Genomic DNA, 22832 nt, shown 5'->3' with positions numbered 1-22832 from the left:
GTTTCTGAACCGCGAGGTCCATACAGGAAAGGCTCTGAAGTGTTTGCCGTGTGAGAGCAGTTCAAATAGGCAGCATGTGCTTGATGCTGTATACCGATAATTCTCTTTCCGATCAACTGATCCGAGTGGTGCAGTGAGAGTAATATGGAAAAAGATGATCTGCTGTGGCAACCCCTAACGGGAGCAGCTGAAAGTAGAAGAAGAAGGTGCAGTGAGAGTAACAACGCTAAAGCAGCTATGGTATTTGGAATAGTTTGGCCATTCTGTGGACCATTATATTGTTACAGGTTAATTACAATCAGATGCATTAAACTAATAAACAATATGCTGTTAATTTCAGTGTATTTATAAAGCCTCTCCAGGGATGTGGATCTAAAAAGAAAGGGAAACCACACTGGAACAGTTACACTGCTTTGATGCTGGATGCCGCCAGTCTGCAAAACCGATCGCAGAACTTGCGTACGCCAGGGTATGAGCTACCGTAGAAATGTGCGTGGCTTTACGCCAAGTTAAGGTTTATACATCGCAATTTGAACATGGAAATGGGAGTACACAACATTTTTGAGCGTACACACCATTTATACATGATGCCCCAGATCAGGATGAATGTTGCAGTGATGGGTGTTCTTTTGGTAGTTCTTCCCATCTTCACATAGGTTCTCTTGAGCTCAGCCAGAGTGACCATTGGGTCCTTGGTCACCTCTCTTACCAAGGCCCTTCTCCTCCAATTGCTCAGTTTGGCCATCTCTAACGAGGGTTGTGGTTGTCCCAAGCTTCTTTCATTTATGAAGGCAACTGTGTTTTTGCTAATCTTCTGTGCCATGACACAATCCTGTCTCTAAGCTCTACAGGCAGTTTCTTCAACTTCATGACTTGGTTTTTGGCACCTTCTCTATAAAGGTTTGAGCCTTTCTTAATCATGCTCACTAAACTGAGTTGAGCAGACATGCGCTCCAGGCAAGGTGTACAAACTTCACAATGATGATCAATAGAATGGGCAAGTATTGAGCCAGATTTCATTTTTCATAACAAAGGTTCTGAATACTTGTGTCATTATGGCATTTCAGTTTTTTATTTTTAATACATTTGCAAAAATGTCTTAAGTTCTTATTTTTTTCTTTGTCGTTCTGGGGTATTGACTTTTACTTGATGAGGGAAAAATGAATTTAAAAGATTTTTGTACAAGGCTGCAACAAAGCAAAAGGTAAAGAGGCCTGAATAAATTTTGAATAGACTGTATAAGATATAGTGTATACGTTATATGGATAAAATATTATTCATCCCCATATTTACTATCCAGATCTGGTACGAAAAAGAACGAGCACAGAATTAACAGAAATCTTTCAAGTAAATAGGACAGTCTTAGCCTAAAGGCAAAATGATAAATCCTTACTATTCTACATAAAGCTGCCAAACAAAAATAGTTTCACATAAAGTTCATCTGATCTGCCAGATGATTTATCTCATGCAAATTTTGGTCAGCTTCTTTACCTCAAAAATCCTGTCTTTCTTACCTGAAAGAACATCCTTATGTGAACTCAAAGTAAGTGTACTGGGGGTAAACAGACACCAGATGGCTGTAGATAGATGAATCAATGCTGATTCTAACTGCACATATGACAATAATGACCCTATAACCCTATAAGCCCATAACCCTATTTAGTCCTTTTACATAGTTACTTAACCTCCATGGCATTAATTAAAAGACTTTCACAGGTTTGGAATTCTATGCAAAAATGGTTAAGCCTGAGTGCCTCTTGTGATATTATGAACCAATGTAAAACCATTAACCCTAAATAATTCTTGGGACAGTATTCTGCTTCCATCTAGTGGTTTAAATAACACCATGCTGCAAAAAGATCATGCATATTTCTATTTGTTTTACATCTCTATAGCAAATCATCAATATTCATGAGTGGTGTGTAGCCTTAAACCAAAACACACAATGGCATGTAAATGAAATACCGTAAATCCAGTTTTAGAACAAACTGTAACTAAACCATTAGTTTAATCAAGTGATTGTGATGTCAAAGTGAATTGGTCATCAGATTTTGACAAGGATTGCAAAACTGATGCATATGGCATTGTACGACTAAACTGCCATGACGTGCCTGCTGACTTCAGTCGTATGAAGGTTCACCATGGTGTAAGCAGGTGAATAGCAAAAAGGCCAAATGATTGCAATAAAGTGGAAGGACAAGAAAGATGTTAGCCCCTAAACACTGTTCATAATGCAGCAACTGTCCTGATTCTTCAGATCATGTGGCTGACGTGTGCTTTGCAAACGTTAGAGGCTGTTGAGAGTTTTTGGTGTGTTCTGTGGTGTGAGATTTAAATAAAAAAATGCATTTTGCTCTCAAAAATGTGGGTTTTGGTTGCCGCTAAGGAACCTTGCTGGAACTTTTAAAGATTTTTTCCCTTTAGAATGTTTTTTTTGCTTTTTTTCACCCACTCAAGAGCAAAAGTAGCTGGGTGTTTGGAGGTGCACTTGGAAAACTTACTTGTACTTGTACGTGTACTTGTTCTTGTTATCTACATTTGAATTAGCAGGTAGGAGGCAAGGTAGAAAGCAGCAGTAACTGATATCATCATTTGTAAGCAAATAACCAGAGATCCCTTAGTTGAAAGGAAAAGAAAAAAAGAGGCCTTGTCTGACTTCAAATCAATAAAGGGGAAGGCTCAACAGTGCGCAGGTAAGCGGCCAGCGTTAAGGCGCCGATCAGGCACAAGGGGCTGTAGGAGCAGATAAGGTAGTAAAGTTTTAACTATTTGTTTATTTTAGATTGAACAGTCCATAGTGGACCAGAGGAAGAGCAGTTAAGCGGGCAACAGCATATGGGTTGATTAATACAGGGGGAATACAAACAGTGTGAATATAGAGCTTTTAAGTAAGGAATAAGAGGAGCGTAAAGTTAGGAGAACAGAGAGAGAAAAGTAAAGTTAACTTCCTAGAAAGACAAACAGCAGGCAGCTGAGATGGAGAGCAGTACTAAAGCTTAAGGGGAAAAGGTGTAAAATAGCTGTAGCAGATCTGAGTTTTACCATTTAAGTTAAATCATTTAATTGTAAGAAAAAAAAAGTTAAGGAAGTTTTACTAATCGTAAATCAAATTTTAATAATGAGGCCAGTGCAATGCAAGTCCTGTTGGATGTTAGACCTTTTAGATGATGGTTTGGAACTGGACGAGGAGTTGGCTGACCTGCATTGTAATAGAGAATTGGCAGACTTGGCCCAAGTGTCCTTTAGATAGATAGTGTGCACCCCCAAGGTGGCACGGGAGGAGATTCCAGACCAGAAAGGTAGAAATAGGTGAGTCACGGTCACAAGGCATAAGGTAAAGGGTGCACACTGTCCGGGGGCATCAACCTCAGAATTAGAAGTGTCAAACCGTTATCATGTCCTTGAGGAGCTGGACAGTGACTCTGATAATTCTGAGGTGGTAGGCAGGGATGAGGAGCCACAACGGACCACCTCAAAACCAGTTCCCAGAAACAGAGAGGTAGTGATAGTTGGGGACTCAGTCATGAGGGGGATTGAAGCGCAGGTGTGCTCCAGAGAGAGAGTCTCGCACGGTGTGTTGTCTTGTGGGTGTACAAGTGGGGGACCTCCCTGGAAGGGTTGATAGGCTCTTGGCCAGAGCGGGGGTAAATCCAGTTGTCATTGTCCATGTTGGAACAAATGACATACATAAGGGTAGTTTGTCAGTTCTGCGATCCAAATTCAAAGAGTTAGGTGCCAAGCTGAGAAGAAGGAATGTACTGGTGCCGATATTTAAGAATAAGGGGGATGTGCAGGACTGCAGTAACTACAGAGGGATAAAATTGATGAGCCACAGCATGAAGTTATGTTAAAGAGTAGTGGAAGCTAGGTTAAGAAGTGGTGTGATGATTAGTGAGCAGCAGTATGGTTTCATGCCAAGAAAGAGCACCACGGATACAATGTTTGCTCTGAGGATGTTGATGGAGAAGTTTAGAGAAGGCCAGAAGAAGTTGCATTGCGTCTTTGTGAACCTGGACAAAGCATATGACAGGGTGCCTCAAAAGGAGCTATGGTATTGTTTGAGGAAGTCGGGAGTGGCAGAGAAGTACGTAAGAATTGTACAGGATATGTATGAGGGAAGTGTGATAGTGGTGAGGTCTGCGGTAAGAGTGATGGATGCATTCAATGTGGAGGTGGGATTAAATCAGGGATCTGCTCTGAGCCCTTTCTTATTTGCAATGGTGATGGACAGGTTGACAGACGAGATTAGACAGGAGTCACTGTGGACTGTGATGTTTGCTGATGACATTGTGATCTGCAGCGATAGTAAGGAGCAGCTTGAGGAGACCCTGGAGAGGTGGAGATATGCTCTAGAGATGAGAGGAATAAAGGTCAGAAGGAACAAGACAGAATACATGTGTGTAAATGAGAGGGAGGTCAGTAGAATGGTGAGGATGCAGGGAGTAGAGATGGTGAAGATGGATGAGTTTAAATACTTGGGGTCAACAGTACAGAGTAACGGGGATTGTGGAAGAGAGGTGAAAAAGAGAGTGCAGGCAGGGTGGAATGGGCGGAGAAGTGTGTCAGGAGTGATTTGTGACAGACGAGTGTCAGCAAGAGTGAAAGGGAAGGTCTACAGGACGGTAGTGAGACCAGCTATGTTATATGGGTTAGAGACGGTGGCACTGACCAGAAAGCAGGAGACAGAGCTGGAGGTGGCAGAGTTAAAGATGCTAAGATTTGCACTGGGTGTGACGAGGATGGACAGGATTAGAAATGAGTACAGTAGAGGGTCAGCTCAGGTTGGATGGTTGGTTAGACAAAGTCAGAGAGGCGAGATTGCGGTGGTTTGGACAACTGCAGAGGAGATGTGCTGGGTATATTAGGAGAAGGATGCTAAGGACAGAGCTGCCAGGGAAGAGGAAAAGAGGAAGCACTAAGAGAAGGTTTATGGATGTGGTGAGAGAGGGCATGCAGGTGATGGGTGTGACAGAGCAAGATGTAGAGGACAGAAAGATATGGAAGAAGATTATCCGCTGTGGCAACCCCTAACGGAAGTAGCTGAAAGAAGAAGAAGATTAATTATTGGAAAGACCAGGCAAATAATAAGTCAGCTTCTCAATCTTTGTCGTAAAATTATTAGTAAAACTCTATTAAAATGATGTGCCGGTTTACCGCAAGACTTCATTACAAATGGAAAACTGAAGGACATCTCTGGTTTTGCTCATAAGTTTGAAGTACACCTTTCTTATTGCCTAATATCTTGTTCTCGAATCTGCTTAACCAAATTTTTCAGTCATTGTAATATATTTGTTATTCATTTTTTAAACAATTATATAAATAAATAAACACACATACACACAAATATATATGTGAGTCATTGTCTTGCATCCGAAAAATTATCCGACTTAATCAAAACAGGAACAACCAGCGTATTTATTGAAGTGGGAGCTACCACTCTATGACACACAGAGATAGCAAACAAGCAGTGACTTCATTAGTTATGCTTCCTCGGCTCCCTCCTTTATTCCAGGCACTGATAATCCTCCTCATCAGGTTGGTCCCGCAGATGTGGATCCGCAACTGGAATCGGATCGTCCTGAAGGAAAGGGGACAAAGAGAAAGCGGGCCAGGTCATTGGACGAATTAAAGTACCCTACGGATCGGCGATCAGTCAATGGTGGATGAACACATTGTGAGATGGGGCTGTGAAGTCACCGTTGATGCAGGACGTGTTGTGCGGCGGGACTGTGTACACGTCACTTATATATATTGTGACGGAAACACGGGTTTCAGCATGCCCCAAACCCCAACATGAACAGACCAAGAGTCCTGGGATTTTTCCGTCTCCACAGTTCACTTCTCACCACCGCACTACCCCCCTCGAGCTGAGTGTTACTCTTCGTCCTTCCAGCTCTGACTCCCTGGACAAGGGAGTGTGGTCCCTTTTTTTAAGGACCTGTGAGCACATCTGGTGCCAGGGCCACTGCCCGAAGGAAGTAAGTACATCCAGGTCATACACAAGTCCCATTTTAGGGAGTGCATCTTCCTGTAGTGCCCCTTGTGGCACCTAGGGACCCCAGCAGGGCTGTGTTGCTGGAATACACATCCCAGAATGCCCTACTGATTCCATACTGGACACTGATATCCAAAAAAGTCCCCAGTGACATCTAGCAGTTCCGGTAGGCTGTCCGTTCATCCTTTTTGGCCCTTTCTTCCGGGTCTGACCCCCTTCTCCGCCATGGTCATGATGCCTGTTAGGAGCCTCCCTGCCAGCTCCCGTGGCGTCAACAGTATATATATTGCCCTCAATGATGTTTGGGAGAAACCCTTTTTTCCTTGATTTACCCCTCGGCTCCACAGTTTAAAATTACAACTCAAACAATTCAGATGTAATTAAAGTGCACATTGCAGACTTTCATTTAAGGGTATTTGCATACATTTTGGTCCCATCATGTAGAAATGACAGGGTCTGTATTGCTTAAAAAATGTTCCTCTCTCCAGTTTTATCACACTAGGTGATCTCCTAGTTGTGCTAAATGGTAGAGTAGAATTTCCTAATTTTCTCCATCTCTCTATGGGTTTTCCCCCCAGTTACTCCGTTTTTTCCCTACATCCAGACGACATAGCCATTGAGTTAGTGACTTATTTAAAACTGATCTTATGTATGTGAGTGGACCTTGTGATGGACCTTCATCTTGTTCAAGTTGCTTCTCTCTAGATAGGTTCTGCCCACACCAATACATTTGGTGACAAATTTAAGTCAGGCTTAAGGTGGCTGTGTGAGTGTGAGTGTGTTTTGTGAGGGATCGGTACCCTGCCCCAGGCTTGTTCCTGCCTTGTCAGGTATAGGCTCTACCCCACAAAGCTTAGTATGCCAACCTATATTATCTGTGCTGATATAAGGTCTACCACCTTGAGGCCATTCGTTCTAACGCCCAAGGTCCACAAGAAAACAATAGGGTACTAAAGTTCTAGAAATTGCTAAAGCTTCCTTTTGCATATCAAGTACTTGCAGCAGCAGAAAGAAGTTGTGGCGGAGCTGCAGACAAGCCTGAATTAAGACCCCACTGGCTGCATTAATGAACAGAGACCCTTAACAGAGAGTTGATCATACTTTCAACAATGCAATGCAATGGCACCCAGTAGTTTCATGAAGCACAGCAATTCCCCCTCTTGATTCTGATGCGCAAAAACTCAATAATTTAATCGAGCAAGGTAAAGGGTCGCCGCTGGTGATTACGCTGCTTAGACACTTGATTGGTTCATCAAGTGGGCAAGGGAGAGGATTCCCTCTGGGTGAATTTGATGCATGAACATTCAATTGCTTCATCCTGTAAGGCTTCCTTTGGTAATTTTGGAATGTAGACACTTGATCGTTTCATCGAGGAAAGTAGGAGGCTGTAAGCTGTGGAGATTTTGCCGTATGGACACTTGAGTGTGTTTCTTCAATCCAGCAGATAGAAACACCTTTTAAATAGTAATAAATCTTTCATTATTATTATTATCTCACAGGGGTCTCATATATTTAAGGTTTGTTTTAATCTGTGCTGCTCCATGTGGCTAATACGGTTTACTCCACCTTCTCTTACACACAGCCGTCGAGACTCAAAGATCGCTTTATGCTACTCTTTACCGGCAGTTAAAGTAAGTGTTTCAGACCAACAGAGCCTCAATTGTAATAACTTGTACAATTTGTGACCAACATGTGGCCAATCTAACATACAGCCAAATGGCCAGTCCCAAATGGAGCTGTAAGTTGGTGCATGACTTTATATATATCTGTGTGGCATGATCATGCTGTCCTAATGACTAAAAAGGGAGGTGAAGAAGAACGAGAGTCTGAGGAGGATCTCGACCTAGTGTGGTCGATGATGTTCCAGATAACATTTTGCACCAATCCCATCTGGGAAAATTCACAATACCATATACTTTTATTACAACTACTCCAATCAGGTTTTATCAACCACTTAAAAACAGGATGTAAAGTCATTAAAGCCATGTGTGGTTTTCCTTTGTTATTTGACTTGTAGCTCCTTCTCAAATTCAGTAATGTATCATTTACTATTTATATTATCAAGGTTCTTAATCTTTGTCTGTACAGCTTGTGTTTTAGATCCACAAGTCTCAATAATCAATACCATAAGGTTCAAAGAACAGCAATTCAGTATGGTACAACATTTGGACATGCATTTTATATTATCTTTAAACAGACTGGGGTCCTTCTTAATATGTAGCCCTCTTGGTATGTGCTAATTCCTACGGTAATATAGAAGGACCTGTACATGAAGATCTCTGCGCCACCATGGCCTTAAATTGGTTTGAGCAAGTTTGAGAATGCTATGTTAGTGACTGTATTTGAATTAATATACTGTACCTAATATTGTTTTTTAAAAAATGTAACATTCCTGGAATATCAATTATGTTTTTTAGGGAATGGAGATTGTGCAAACAATGAATAGTGATCCTGGGCTTGCAGTTGGTACGTTTTATTTATTCACCTTTTAGTTATCTCTAATTTATTATATTTATAGGATTTGTGCATTGCTTTTGAAATTTTTTGGCTATTGCATGGTGAAATATACATAGTTTAGTCACTTTACAAGTGCCCATCTTAATGAAAGCACAAGTGTCTGGTTGTTATGTCTTTGTTTAATGCCATTTGGTGTGAGATTTGTAAAAGCACTGCTAATGTTTTGTGATGTGCCATCTGTTGAAATACAAATTACAATGCATTTCTTACTACATGTAGCACAAAATACATTTCTTAGATGGGTACCACAGTTAGTCTGCTATAAACCAGCTATTAACAGTCTTTAAACTTGTTTTACTTATGTATTTATCAATAATACAGTATATCATTTAAGACTTTTGAATTAGGTTTCTGTAATTTCTGATTGTTTAGTGTCATGTTAAAAGGCAGTTAACAGTTTTCAACTGCAAATGTATATTTTCTGTGTATTTTTATAGGCTAATTGTTTTGAAAGTCTCTTCAAGACTCATTGCATATGAAATACATGCATATTAATTTAACATACGGGACTAAATAGGAAATAGCCTCTACAAATATTTCTAATACAATACAATACAAGACAGGCTATAAAACCACCACAAAGGACTTGAAAGAAAGCAATCAAGATTATGATTGAAGTATAGACTTTCAGCTTTTAGTTTAACAAAAATATTGTGTGAGCTGTTTAGAAAAGACTTGTTACTCAACAACTGATTATTTCTTTATTGATAACAATTTCTTGTCCACGTGTAAATCTTGCAAATACAATGCTATTGTTATCTCCGACCACACCCCTCTGATCATGGAGCTCATATCACTGTGCTCCACATACTCATCTTGCAGCTGGTGTCTTACCCCCTGTCGTTAGCTGATGAGAACTGTACCGAATTTATATCCAAGCAAATTGATTTTTTTTAGAGACAAATGCATCCTCCGAGGAATGCTCTGGGAAATTCTGAAGGCATTATTAAGAGGACAGATTATTTCATATCTTTCCCACAAAAATAAACTGGAAACCAAGAAGACCTCAGAGTTAATCAGTGAAATTATCAGAACAGATCAAGAACAGGTCTCCAAATGAGGCACTATTTAGGGAAAAGACAGGTTTTGCAATCAGAACTCAACCTCTTCACAACAAAAGAAACACAACTCATTTTTAAATTGCGAAACATCATTATTATGAACACGGAGAGAAGGCTAACAAAATCTAAGCGCAACAAATCCATAAGCGGGAAGTTTGCAATGCAATATCAGTAATCACCAAAACAGACGAAGATAGAATCATTGGCCATAAAAATATAATGCACACATTTGGAGACTACTATAAGTCCTTATATTCTACTCAGTTTAGAAAACAAAAGACACACTCTAATGCATTGTTTGATACATTACGGATACCACAGCTAGATACTCTACATTCAGAGGAATTGAATAAACCTCTGACACAATCTGAATTACTAGATGCTATAAACTCGCTTCAGAGTGGGAATGCACCAGGTCCTGATGGCTACCCTGCTGAATTTTATAAAAAATCTTCAGTTAAGTTAACTCCCCTCTTATTAGCAAAATTTATAGAAGCCAGAGACAAAAAATTTCTCCAATTACCGTTTTTCCTAAGAAAAATAAAGACTCATTACAATGTGCATTATACAGACCAACCTCACTTCTGTATAATGATGTTAAGATACTCTCCAAAGCCCTAGCTAGAAGGATGGAGAAAGTGCTCCTTTCAGTAATATGAAAAGACCAAACTGGATTTATTAGAGGTAGATATTTGGCTTCCAATCTTCGATGCCTATTTAATGTAATATATTCACCCATAAAGTCTAACACTCTGGAGATAATATTATCTTTGGATGCAGAAAAAGCATTTGATATAGTTGAATGAGTTTACCTGTTCAACACTTTGCATAAATTTGGGTTTGGCCTGAACATATGTTCATGGATCAAAACTACGGTATACTGTACCAGTCCAGAAGCTTCAGTTTGTATTAACAACATTATTTCAGACCACTTCAAATTAGATCGTGGTACTAGACAAGGATGCTCCCTGTCATCACTGCTATTTACAATTGAGCCATTGGCTGTTCACTTTTGAAATGCATCAAAGATAAAGGGGATTTTCAGAGAAGGAGTTGAACAGAAAATACCACAATATGCAGATGATATGGTACTGTACATATATCAGACCCACAAACTTCTGCGCCGTCAACCCTAACTGTACTAGCAGAATTTCAAAAGATATCAGGACTCAAAATTAATTTGGACAAAAGTGTGCTTTTTCCAGTGAATTCTGTAGCAAGTAACATTAGATTGGACACCTTCCCTGTTATCATTGCAGATCAGTTTAAATACCTAGGGGTAAACATCACAAGTAAATATAAAGCTTTTTTTCAGCAAAATTGTGCTGTTTGCATGGACAAAATTAAACAAGACATGCATAGATGGTCTACCGTCCATCTTACATTAGCAGGGAGAATTAATATTGTCAAGATATTTTTTCTCCCTAAGTTTCTGTTTCTATTTCAAAACATCCCTATATACATTAACAAATCTTTTTTAACAAATTAAATTCAATCATAACCTCGTTTATTTGGAATTGGAAGAATCCACGCCTCCAAAAGGCGACCCTACAACAACCTAAATCAGAAGGCAGCATGGCTCTCCCTAATTTTCAATTTTTTGGGCAGCAAACATACAAGCTATAAAAACCTGGACATTGACACAAATAGATGAACACACACTAGCTTGGCCTGCAATAGAAATAAAATCCTGCAGTATCTATACTAATAAAAGGCAAAGCCCTCACTGACTCTCTCACTTACTCACTCACTCATCACTAATTCTCCAACTTCCCCTGTAGGTGGAAGGCTGCAATTTGGCAGGCTCATTCCTTACAGCTTACTTACAAAAGTTGGGCAGGTTTCATTTTGAAATTCTACGCGTAATGGTCATAACTGGAACCTATTTTTCTCCATATACTGTAATGGTGTTGAGCTCGATGGCCGTGGGGGGGCGGAGTTTCTTGTGACATCATCACGCCTCCCACATAATCACGTGAACTGACTGTCAACGCAGTACGTAGAAAACAAGGAAGAGCTCCAAAAAGCGCTGAAGAAAACATGCATTATACAATTGAGAAGGCAGCGAAACAATAAGAAGCGAGCGAGTGACACATACAAGTATATTCATGACTGCAGCTACTTCGGAAACAAAGCACGGTGTAAACCTAAAGTTTAAATTAAGTTCATAGACAGGCTGCTGCTGCCGTTTGTCATGCCCACGGCTAATGCGGGATACAAGTTTAATGAGAGGATGCAGGGTATAAACGAGAGTTTTGATCACTGTGTAACTAAGTTAAAATTGCTGGTGAAGGGCTGTGCTTATGCAAATTCCGAGAGACTGTGTTTGTGAGGGGCTTGATAGTTAAGGCGGGTGGGGGAGTCACATCATCATCTCCCCTCCCATTCACCTCATTTCGCTCTGAGCTGAGCTCCGCAGCTAACGCGGTGTTGCGGAAGCAACTTTGTCACACTGCCACCAAATACTCACAGAAAAATCCACAAGTTAATACATACGCTGTCTCTAGAGTTTCTCCACACTCTGAATCCTCCAGGCACTACTTACAAAAGGTTACATTGACAATCGTGTTACGTTATTTTTAAAATGTTTCCTTTTCTTAGCACAAGCACAGCTGAGAAGCTTCGATGCATGTGCTCTATAACGTGTTAAAAAATAATGCATTTAATCACACTTTGCATTCCAAGCAAAGGGGAACTTCTGTCAATGCATGATTTCCTGGTACACTGATTACATTGATGCACAAATCAGAGCTACAACAATGTAACAGTCGGAAGAAAGCGCGTTGCTAGGACTGATTGGAGGAAAATTTCATTTCAAAAGACTACCCGACGGAAGCCTTGATAAAAGCGTGGTTTTGTGCACATATATATATGTATATATATATATATATGTGGATGTATATGTATATATACTGTATATATGTGTGTATATATTGTCACAAGAACGAGACATGGACAGATAAAGAGTTGGGGCAGCCACCCGTATAATGTGGTATCCTGGCTGCAAAAGGTCATTTTATCAAATAATCAGCACTGAAGTGCATTCAACTGAGTCCAGAACAAGACTGAGGAAACAAAGGAAAAGGGGCAGGTTTTAAAGGGGGAGACAGGAAGTGAGGTCATATGGATCCGGCACGTGGTCTTCCACCATTGGTTCATAGCCGGACGTGACATCAGAGGGACTGGAGCTGGTGTGGCCGACTTCCATTGGTTCAGTCCCGGAAGTGATGTCAGGAGAGCCAGGTGAAATCCCCCGGGGATGGTCTACAGGCAAGGGAGAAAAAGAGTCAGTGCACTCTGCCACACCCGGCATGCCTCGAACTGCCTTCACTCAAGCCCTTTAGCTGCCTCCTATGCGCACGTGTGTGACAATATATATATGTTTATGTGTGTGTGTGTGTGTGTATATATATATATATATATATATATATATATATATATATTGTGGAGGACTGCCGGCTTCGTGCTCCGGCCCTCACCCCAATGCCGCCAGGAGGAGCTCTCCCGACAGCAGGATCGTGCCCCGAGTTCCAGCAGGGCCTTATGGACTATGTAGTGTTTTTACACAGCCCTGCTGGATACCTTGGATGCCACCAGGAGTCGCTGTGGGGGCTTATGGGCTCTTTTGTGCCTTATGACCGGGAGTACGCCACGGTCATGTGACGGGAAGGAACGACGTGCTCCGGGTTGAAGTAAAGGACTAATTGCCCTGACCCGGAAGGAATAAGGAACTGTGGACTGTTGGGACAGGAACACCTCCGGGTCAGGGGCTATAAAAGGGCGGTGCCTCAGTCCAGACAACAAGCTGAGCTGGGAGGTAGAGGAGCAAGTGTCGGGGCGAGGAGGAGAGTTTATTGTTGGAGAGAATAGTGTTGTTTTGAATGAGTAGTGTGGAGGGTGCTTTGTGCACATTGTTATTAAACAATAAAGAGTCTTGGACTTTTACCTGGTGTCTAAAGTTATACCTGAGGATTCCAGGGAGCACTAGCGCCCCCTACTGCCACAATATATATATATATATATATATATATATATATGACAGCAACACTCATGACAATGACAATGTCAATCATGTTACGTTATTATTAAAATGTTTCCTTTTCTTTTTCATTACTTCTTTAACACACTACTTCTCCGCTGCGAAGCGCGGGTATTTTGCTAGTATACAAATACTTTTGAGTCCCTGGAAATTAGGGAGAGGGGGTTGTGTAGAAAAATGCCTGGCATTCCTAAATGGCTCATATGATTTTTGGTAAACCCTTTAAATTGAAGCTGAAAGCCTTCCGTCATATATTCATCGCTTTATTTCAAAACCATTGTGGTGGGATACAGGGCCAAAATTATGGAAATTGTGTCACTGTCCAAATACTTATGGACCTGACTGTATATGTAGGATGGAGCTACAGCTCATACGGCGCGAAGATCCATGAAAGTTTTGAGGGAGATGTTTCCAGGGAAGCTGATCTCCCTGCGCGCCGATGTCGGGTGGCCTTCACCTACTGATATCGCTCTGTGTGATTTCTTCTTGTGGGATTATCTCAAGTCAAAGATATACAGTATACTCACCAACCTTAAAACTCAGTGGCCCTCAAGGATGCTGTTCATCATATATACGTCAGACAGGAAGTGATGTAATAGACACATAGGAACTTGAACATCAGGTAAGGCAGAACCTTGAATACAGGAAGTGGAAGTGACAGAGGATGGGTTCTGACGACTGGAAAAGAGTTAATGAGTTGGGTTCTTCTGCTGGTCTGCATTGGAAAAAGAGAAAGAGTTAAAGGGGAGCGTCAATCCCTGGTTCGGTGGAAAAATGAAAGTATTCAAGCCCACCAACTCCTATGCACATGAGTGTGACTATATATATAGATATATATATTATAATGTGTGAATCCCTGTCTTGCACCCCAAAACACAAGGCTGAGTCTCAGTGTTTTAGTAAAACCAGCTTTATTCACCTTAAAATAGGAACAGCATGGTTATTTATTGTAGCGGGATCTACCACTCTCTTATACACAGACGCAGCATTCATGCAGGTTCTTGGCCAAGTAATACTGTTCCCTGCATTTATAATGTTCCTTGCATCATCCATTGATGACAGGCACTTATAGCGCAACCATGATCGGTTCAGATTTGTTTTCCCAGCGAGCTGCTGCAGCACGGGGAGCCCACGGTGCCCCAGCAACAGATATGCTTCCATCCACAGACGCAGAAATTGCGCATCAGCACACTCTTCGGTGTGCCGTCCCATTGGGGGGGGGGTCCCAAAAGAGTTTACAAACCTTACTATATATATACAGTATATATATATATATATATATATATATATATATACTATGTATATTTATTTATTTATTTATTTATTTATGTGTTTGTGTATGTTTATTTATTATATAGTTGTTATAGAAATGAATAACAAATATATTACAGAGACAGTAAGAAAAGTGTATTTCAAACTTATGAGATAAACACCAGAGATTTCCTTCAATTTTCCATTTGTTATGAAGTCATGCAATATATTTATATATATATACTATCAAAATACCCGCGATTCACAGCAGAGAAGTAGTGTGTTAAAGAAGTAATGAAAAAGAAAAGGAAACATTTTAAAAATAACGTAACATGATTGTCAATGTAATTGTTTTGTTACTGTTATGAGTGTTGCTGTCATCAAGGATTTGATTATCATTATTTCTTTCAATCACGTTTGTTTTTGGAGGATGTGTTGTGTTCAAGTTATATTCCATGTTTGTCAACGTTGTAAAGATAACAGGTTTCATTCATCGATTTGTTTCTTACTGCATCAATAAACAGCTCGTCTTCCTCTTTATTTGAGACATCACACACTGCATGCACGGTTTTTTTTTACACTGTCTTCCTTTAGCTGGACATTGACTTTTTCCACTGTGTGCTTTGTTTCCGCAGTACCTGCACTTATGAATATGCTTGTATGCGTCACTCGCTTCATATTCTTTTGCTGCCTTCTCAATTGTGTAATGTGTTTTTGTTCAGGGCTCTTTGGAGCTGTTGCTTTTTGTCTGCGAACTGTGTTCACAGTCAGTTCACGTGAGCCGCTTGGTGTACATGCATCGAAGGTTCATCTTCGTTTGCATAAGCACAGTCTTTCACCCGTGAACATTTAGCGGCAGAGTGTTTCTGTTGAATTGCCACTGACGGACAGCCTTATATGGGCAGGCACTCAATTACATGGGAGGCGTGACAATGACGGACGCAACTCCGCCTCACACGGCGACCGAGCTGCAGGCTATTGCCGGTATATATGTACATAAGTAGGTTCCAGTTATGACCATTACGCGTAGAATTTCGAAATGAAACCTGCCCAACTTTTGTAAGTAAGCTGTAAGGAATGCCTGCCAAATTTCAGCCTTCTCCCTACACGGGAGGTTGGAGAATTAGTGATGAGTGAGTGAGTGAGTGAGTCAGTCAGTGAGGGCTTTGCCTTTTATTAGTATAGATAAAACTTCTGTTCCTAATGCATCTTTTTAAAATTGCAATGACTTCAATTGTATCAGTTTATGGTCATGAATTTAATCTTTGTCTGTATTTCTCACAGGTTACACTGCTTTTAATGGTGTGGACTTTGAGGGTACCTTCCATGTCAATACTGTAACAGATGATGACTATGCAGGCTTCATTTTTGGCTATCAGGACAGTTCCAGCTTCTATGTTGTTATGTGGAAGCAGACAGAGCAAACCTACTGGCAGGCCACACCATTCAGAGCTGTGGCTGAACCTGGCATCCAGCTTAAGGTATGAGGAGCAAGGCTTCACATGTAGGCTGAGTTGAATCCTTAACACAGAGTACAAAAAAAAATAAAAAAAATAGCACAATCATTGTGAATGCAGGCCATACTTCATTTTCTACCTGCCATTCTGTGTCCAGGTCATCACAGTGGCTTCTTCAGTATGTAAATCCTCAGGGTCTCTGCTAAGTTGCTTCTCTGGGTGGTAGCACATAATCTTTGTGGTGGTTGAGCAGATGGGTCTAACATTTCATTCATTTGGGGCTGATAGTAGGTGGGAACAAGGATCTGAGGATTGAGGACTGAGGAGTTTGATTGGTGGGTGGCCACCTTCGTGGCAAGCTCACTGAATAGTGGGCCTTTTCCTGAGTGGCACTAGCTTTCTCTTGTTTGTCCATTTATTCCCACACCAAATTTCACCTCTTAATCTTCTTTTGCTTAAATGGTGCGAATGATGTTATTAATGAAGTTTTGAAATGTCTCAGAAAAGCGAAACCCACTCCTGGTCCTGCTAATGACTCAATAAGATGAGGTCATTACAGAGTGTTTTGGTTAAACATAGACAATAATTTAAACGCAGAAAAAGGCCTCTGGATGAAAAAACAATTCAGGCAAGCTCTCACAGCTGGTTTTATCTAACCTAAATAAAAATTCAACAGTACAACTAAGATAGATCACCTCTAATATTAAACAAACATACTCTTACTTTGAAAATTATTAAGGTCACCTGGACACCTGCCTTTCCATACAATCATCTAATCAACCAATCATGTGGCAACATTGCAGCGTGTTAAATCATAATAATAATAATAATTCTTTGCATTTATATAGTTCTTTTCTCACTACTCAAAGCGCTCAGCAATTGCAGGTTAAGGGCCTTACTCAAGGGCCCAAAAGAGCAGAGTCCCTTTTGGCATTTGCGGGATTCAAACCGGCAACCTTCCGATTGCCAGTGCAGATCCCTAGCCTCACAGCAACCACTCCAAAGATACAGATCATGAAGATACAGGTCAGTTCACATCAAACACCAGAATGGGAAAAAAATGTGATATCAATGATTTCAACAGGGCCATGATTATGGGTGCCAAACAGGGTGCTTTGTGTTTTTCTGTAACCGCTGACCTCCTGAGATTTTCATGCACAGCAGTCTCTTGAGTTTTATGGTATAAAATGCGTCCATTGAACGTCAGTTCTGCAGATGGAGACACCTTATTGATGAGGAGGTCAAAGGAGAATGGCCAGGTTGGTTCAAGTTGACAGAAAGGCTACTCAGATAACCACTCTGTACAACTGTTGTGAGCAGAAAAGCATCTTAGAATGTGCAGACGTCAAACCTTGAGGTGGATGGGCTACAGCAGCAAAAGACCAAATCGGGTTCTATTCCTGTCAGCTAAGAACTGAAAGCTGAGACTGTAGTGGGCACAGGCTCACCAAAACTGGACAGTTGAAGACTGAAAAAATGCAGCCTGGTCTGATGAATCTCAATTTCTGCTAATGGTAGGGTCAGAAGTTAGTGACAATGGCAGGAATCCATGCACCCAACCTACCTTGTGTCAACAGTCCAAGCTGCTGGTGGTGGTGGTGGTGGTGTAATGATTTGAGGATTGTTGGCAGCAATCAATCATTGCTTGAATGCCACGGCATATCTGAGTATTACTGCTGACCTTGTGCATCTCTTCATGGCCACGATTTACCCATCTTCTATTGGCTACTTCCATCATGACGATGCACCATGTCACAAGGCAAAAGTCACCTCAAGCTGGTTTCAAGAACATGAGAATGAGTTCAGAGCCCTTCAGTAGTCTTCTCAGTCATCAGATCTGAATCCACAAGAACACCTTTGGGATGTGGTAGAGCGGGAAATTTGCAGCATGAATGTGTAGCTGACAAATCTGCAGAAAGTGTGTGAAGCAATCGTGTCAACATGGACTGGAATCCCAAAGGAATGTTTCCAATATCTTGTGGAATCCATGTCACGAAAAAACTGAACTTATTTTGAGAGCATAAGGAGGCCTTACTCAGTGTTAGTATAGTGGTCACAATAATTTGCTCAGTGAGCGTATATCCAAAACAAAATACAAAACTAGAAATGGGTCTGACATTAAACAAATAAAAGTTGGTTGGTCAGAAGGCTGGGTGAATTGAGTTATCGTAGCTGTTGCTCTGACCTTCTCATTAAAAAGACAATACCATCCGCAGAACTGCTGCTCACTGGATGGTTCTGTTGTAGCCCATCCACCTCAAGGTTTGAAAAATATAAAATCTTAATTGTCTATTGGTGCATAATTCAGACTGTTTGAAGCATCCAGAATACCAACAGGTATAATACTAATACCTGGGTGTAAATTGGAAACCACTTTATTAAAGGATGCTAGGAAATCCCAGGCTACAAATCAGACTGAGATGATTTCCAGTTGATCCAGATCATCCTGACAATTTAGAAGAAATCAGAGAGCCCAGAGGAAACTGGCATGAAGGCTAATACATTGGAGCACTTTAAAAAACTGCTAAAAACACATTACCTTAACATGGCTTTCTCATAACTTCATTTTAGTTTAATCCTGATGCTCTGTATATTTAGTTAATTATCATTACTTTTCATGGTGGCTCCAAAATCCATACTAATCCCTACTCTCTCTTCTGTTCTTTTTCCGATCTGCACCACCACCACATAATCAAAGCACCATGATAGCCCTACAGTGATGGATTAATGGCCAGAAGTCCATGTGACCGTCATCATCAAGTCCTTCCATGATAACCCTGAATATAATGAGGACTGATCATTTATGTTAGGTAAAATGCCCAGAGAGGGCTCGGTGGTCTCATGGCCTCGGAACCCCTTGAAGGTTTTATTTTTTCTCCAGCCGTCTGGAGTTTTTTTTGTTTTTCTGTCCTCCCTGGCCATCGGACCTTACTTTTATTCTATGTTAATTAGTGTTCTCTGATTTTAATCCATACTTTGTCTTTTTTTCTCTTTTCTTCATCCTGTAAAGCACTTTGAGCTCCATTATTTGTATGGAAATGTGCTATATAAATAAATGTTGTTGTTGTTGTTGTTGAACACAGGAAGATGGAACCAATGACATCATCAGTAACCCGGTCAGGGCCTGAAGTCAAAGTACAGAGTTAGTGAAAATAATTTGAACAGCTTTAACACTTTATTATTATTCTTCCTGAGGGCGAGAAGAGGACCAGGAGATGAAACAATCAAAACCAACAAGCAAGTTTAAACCTTAAAGACGAAACCTTTTTGTACCAAAGCCTAATCTAAAACCAGAAATCAAAGTCAGAGAGAAAGCAGTAAAATCACAAGACAGAAATTTGAACAGGAAATCTGCACCAGGTTTAATCACTGATACGAAATTAATCTTTGTGCAGAATTTAATCAATCAATCAATCAATCAACATTTATTTATATAGCACATATTCATACAAAAAAATGTAGCTCAAAGTGCTTTACAAAATGAATAGAAAAATAGAAGACACAATAAAAGATAAACATAAGTCAACATTAATTAACATAGAATAAGAGTACGGTCCGATGGCCAGGGTGGACAGAAAAAAAAAAAAAAAAACTCCAAAGGCTGGAGAAAAAAATAAATTAAAAAAAAAATAAAATCTGTAGGGTTAAAGGGTCACACTGTTGGCGCAAGGTGTGGTGACATCTGAAACAAAGTACCATGGCAATGGGGAGCAGCACGCAAGTAACGGGTATCATAAAATGACACCTTCCAATTGCTAAACAAAATAATGTCACGGCAGCATGAAATAATTAATGGTTATATTCAGGAAACATAGCACAAAGAAAACCACACTCAAAACATCTACAGAAAAAGCAACCCACATTCCCATGTATATTTTTGGTCTAAAAATATTTAGTTCAAGTCAAAAAAATTCTTAAAGTGAACAAATCATAAATATTACATCAGCATCACCTTACAAGGTGACAATTAAACAGTGAACATGCACTCTTTACTTTAATTAACTTTTTAGCCTAGCAATACTGGCCATCAACAATTTTTCACCAAGGACTGTGATAAGCGCTCTAATAATTTTTTATAATGCTCAATGCAAACATAAAGTCAGATTTTTCTACCAGCTTTAGTTTTTTTGTGACATCACCTTAATATTTCTATCATTTAGTGTCATCGCAGGATAAAAATATTAATACACATATATCTATTTTAAAATTAATCAGCACCACCTAAAAATGTAATTCAAAAATGAAGACACTTTGTTATGAACACAACGTGGATGAGTGTAGCTTGTTCATTGACTGCTTGAAACTCAGCTTGAAAGCTGTCATCTCCACAACAAAATTACAATTTCCTTCTCTGTCTATAACACATGTGATAAACATGAAAGTGTCATATGAGAACATGAAGTTACTTTAAGAAAACATTCAGAAACAGAAATGGAGATCTAAAGGTCTTTGTATTTTTGGTTGGTTACACCAAATGCTGTTGTTTTATGTGTGATTGGGACAAGAACAACAACAACATTTATTTCTATAGCACATGTTCATACAAACGGTGTAGCTCAAAGTGCTTTACAAGATGAAGAAAGGAAAGTTTATAAAAAAACAAAATAAAGATTATGCAATACTAAGTAACAAAGAATAAATTACGGTCCGATGGCTGGAAGGGCCGAAAAACCAACAACAACAACAAAAATAAATAAAACTGCAGATGGATTAGACAAAATCTGCAGGGGTTCCAAGACCATGAAACCACTCAGCCCCCATTCTACCTCACATAAATGATCTAAATCAGAAACAGCATCCAAAACATATCTCCCTGTTTCCAGGAAAGAAAAATGTGGTAAACCAGGGGGTTCCCAACCTTTTCAGCCCATTTAGCTCGGGGTAACTTTTCGAAAGTAAATTTCCCCTCACCCTGTTTTGTTTGGTAATCTGAGTTTATACTTCTACCAAAATAAATCAATTGATCAAGGGGAAATTTTAAGATACCGTTCTTAACATTTTTATTTTAAGTTCAAATAACAATAATAATAATAATAATAGTACACAATAAGGCTATTTAACTTATTTAAAAACAACTAATGACATTCAGATATCAGAATAACAGAATGAAACACACCGAGTCGATGAGATCACATCCATCAGTGCGTCACTTGTTCTTGCTTTTCACCTACGATTTTGGATATTCTTGGCACAGTTGTTGAAAATTGTCATTTTTGGAAACTAATTGAGATCTTGGGGACTTGGGGTCTTTTAAGCAAATTTACCCACTGAGTAGCTGAAATTTAGCTCCGGTTGGGATTCTCTGCAGTTAACAGTCCACTTGTTGACCCTGAGAAAGTTTACCTTCCTCCTCTGTGTATTAAACTTAGATTTATGAAAACTTTGTTAAAACAATGGATAAAATAGAAACAGGATTCATGCACTTAAGAAATAAATTTCCCCAGATCAACAACAACAACATTTGTTTGTATAGCACATTTTCATACAAATAATGTAGCTCAAAGTGCTTTACATGATGAAGAAAAGAGAAAAAAGACAAAGTAAGAATTAGAATAAGACAACACTAATTAACATAGAATAAGAATAAGGTCCGATGGCCAGGGAGGACAGAAAACAACAACAAAAAAAAAAAAACTCCAGATGGCTGGAGAGAACAAATAAAATCTGCAGGGGTTCCAGACCATGAGACCACCCAGCCCCCTCTGGGCATTCTACCTAACATAAATGAAACAGTCCTCTTTGTATTTAGGGTTCTCTTGGAAGAACTTGATGATGATGGTCATGTAGACTTCTGGCTTTTAATCCATCAATATAGGAACATCATGATGCTTTGATTAGGTGGTAGTGGCACAGATCGACACCTCAGAGAACCGGGAAAAGAAACAGAAAAGAGAGTAGGGGTCAGTACGGATTTTAAAGCCACCATGAATAGTTATTATAATGAATTGAATATACAGTGCATCAGGATTAAATGAAGGTGAAGTGGTGAGAAGGCCATGTTAAAGTAATGTGTTTATAGCAATTTTTTAAAGTGCTCCACCATATCAGCCTGGTGAATTCCTACTGGCAGACTATTCCAGATTTTAGGTGCATAACAACAGAAGGCCGCCTCACCACTTCTTTTAAGTTTAGCTCATTTGAGGATCTAAGGTTACGATTTGGAATATAAGGTGTCAGACACTCCGATATATTAGATGGAGCGAGATTATTTAAGGCTTTGTAAACCATAAGCAGTATTTTAATATCAATTCTGAATGACACAGGTAACCAGTGTAGTGACATCAAAACTGGAGAAATGTGCTCGGATCAGTGATGCAAAGCCTAAAGAAGACATTTTTGTAAGTGCTCAGATCAAATAAGCGTTAAAAGATTAGGGATCTGAAGAACAGCTGAAGATGAGAAAGTTGGTTGGCAGAGCTTCAAGTGGACACACTTTTTGGGAAATAGGAAGGCTAAAAAACTATCCTGAAATAGTGAGTGACACAGAGAAAAACTCATTTAGGCACCAGGAG

General features: G+C 39.9%; 1 protein-coding gene across 1 annotated transcript in view; it reads left to right on the top strand.

Annotated features, from left to right (window-relative positions):
* The window catches only part of thbs4a (thrombospondin 4a), a 169672-nt gene that overhangs the window by 120057 nt on the left and 26783 nt on the right, over positions 1-22832 (top strand). Inside the window, exons 18-19 of the mRNA XM_039758372.1 lie at positions 8413-8461; positions 16148-16344. Of these exons, the coding sequence (XP_039614306.1) occupies positions 8413-8461; positions 16148-16344 (246 nt within the window). The remainder of the gene's footprint in view (positions 1-8412; positions 8462-16147; positions 16345-22832) is intronic.

The sequence above is a fragment of the Polypterus senegalus genome, chromosome 7 (genome assembly GCF_016835505.1).
Source record: "Polypterus senegalus isolate Bchr_013 chromosome 7, ASM1683550v1, whole genome shotgun sequence".
Taxonomy (NCBI): domain Eukaryota; kingdom Metazoa; phylum Chordata; class Cladistia; order Polypteriformes; family Polypteridae; genus Polypterus; species Polypterus senegalus.
This window is presented reverse-complemented; position numbering and strand designations above follow the sequence as displayed.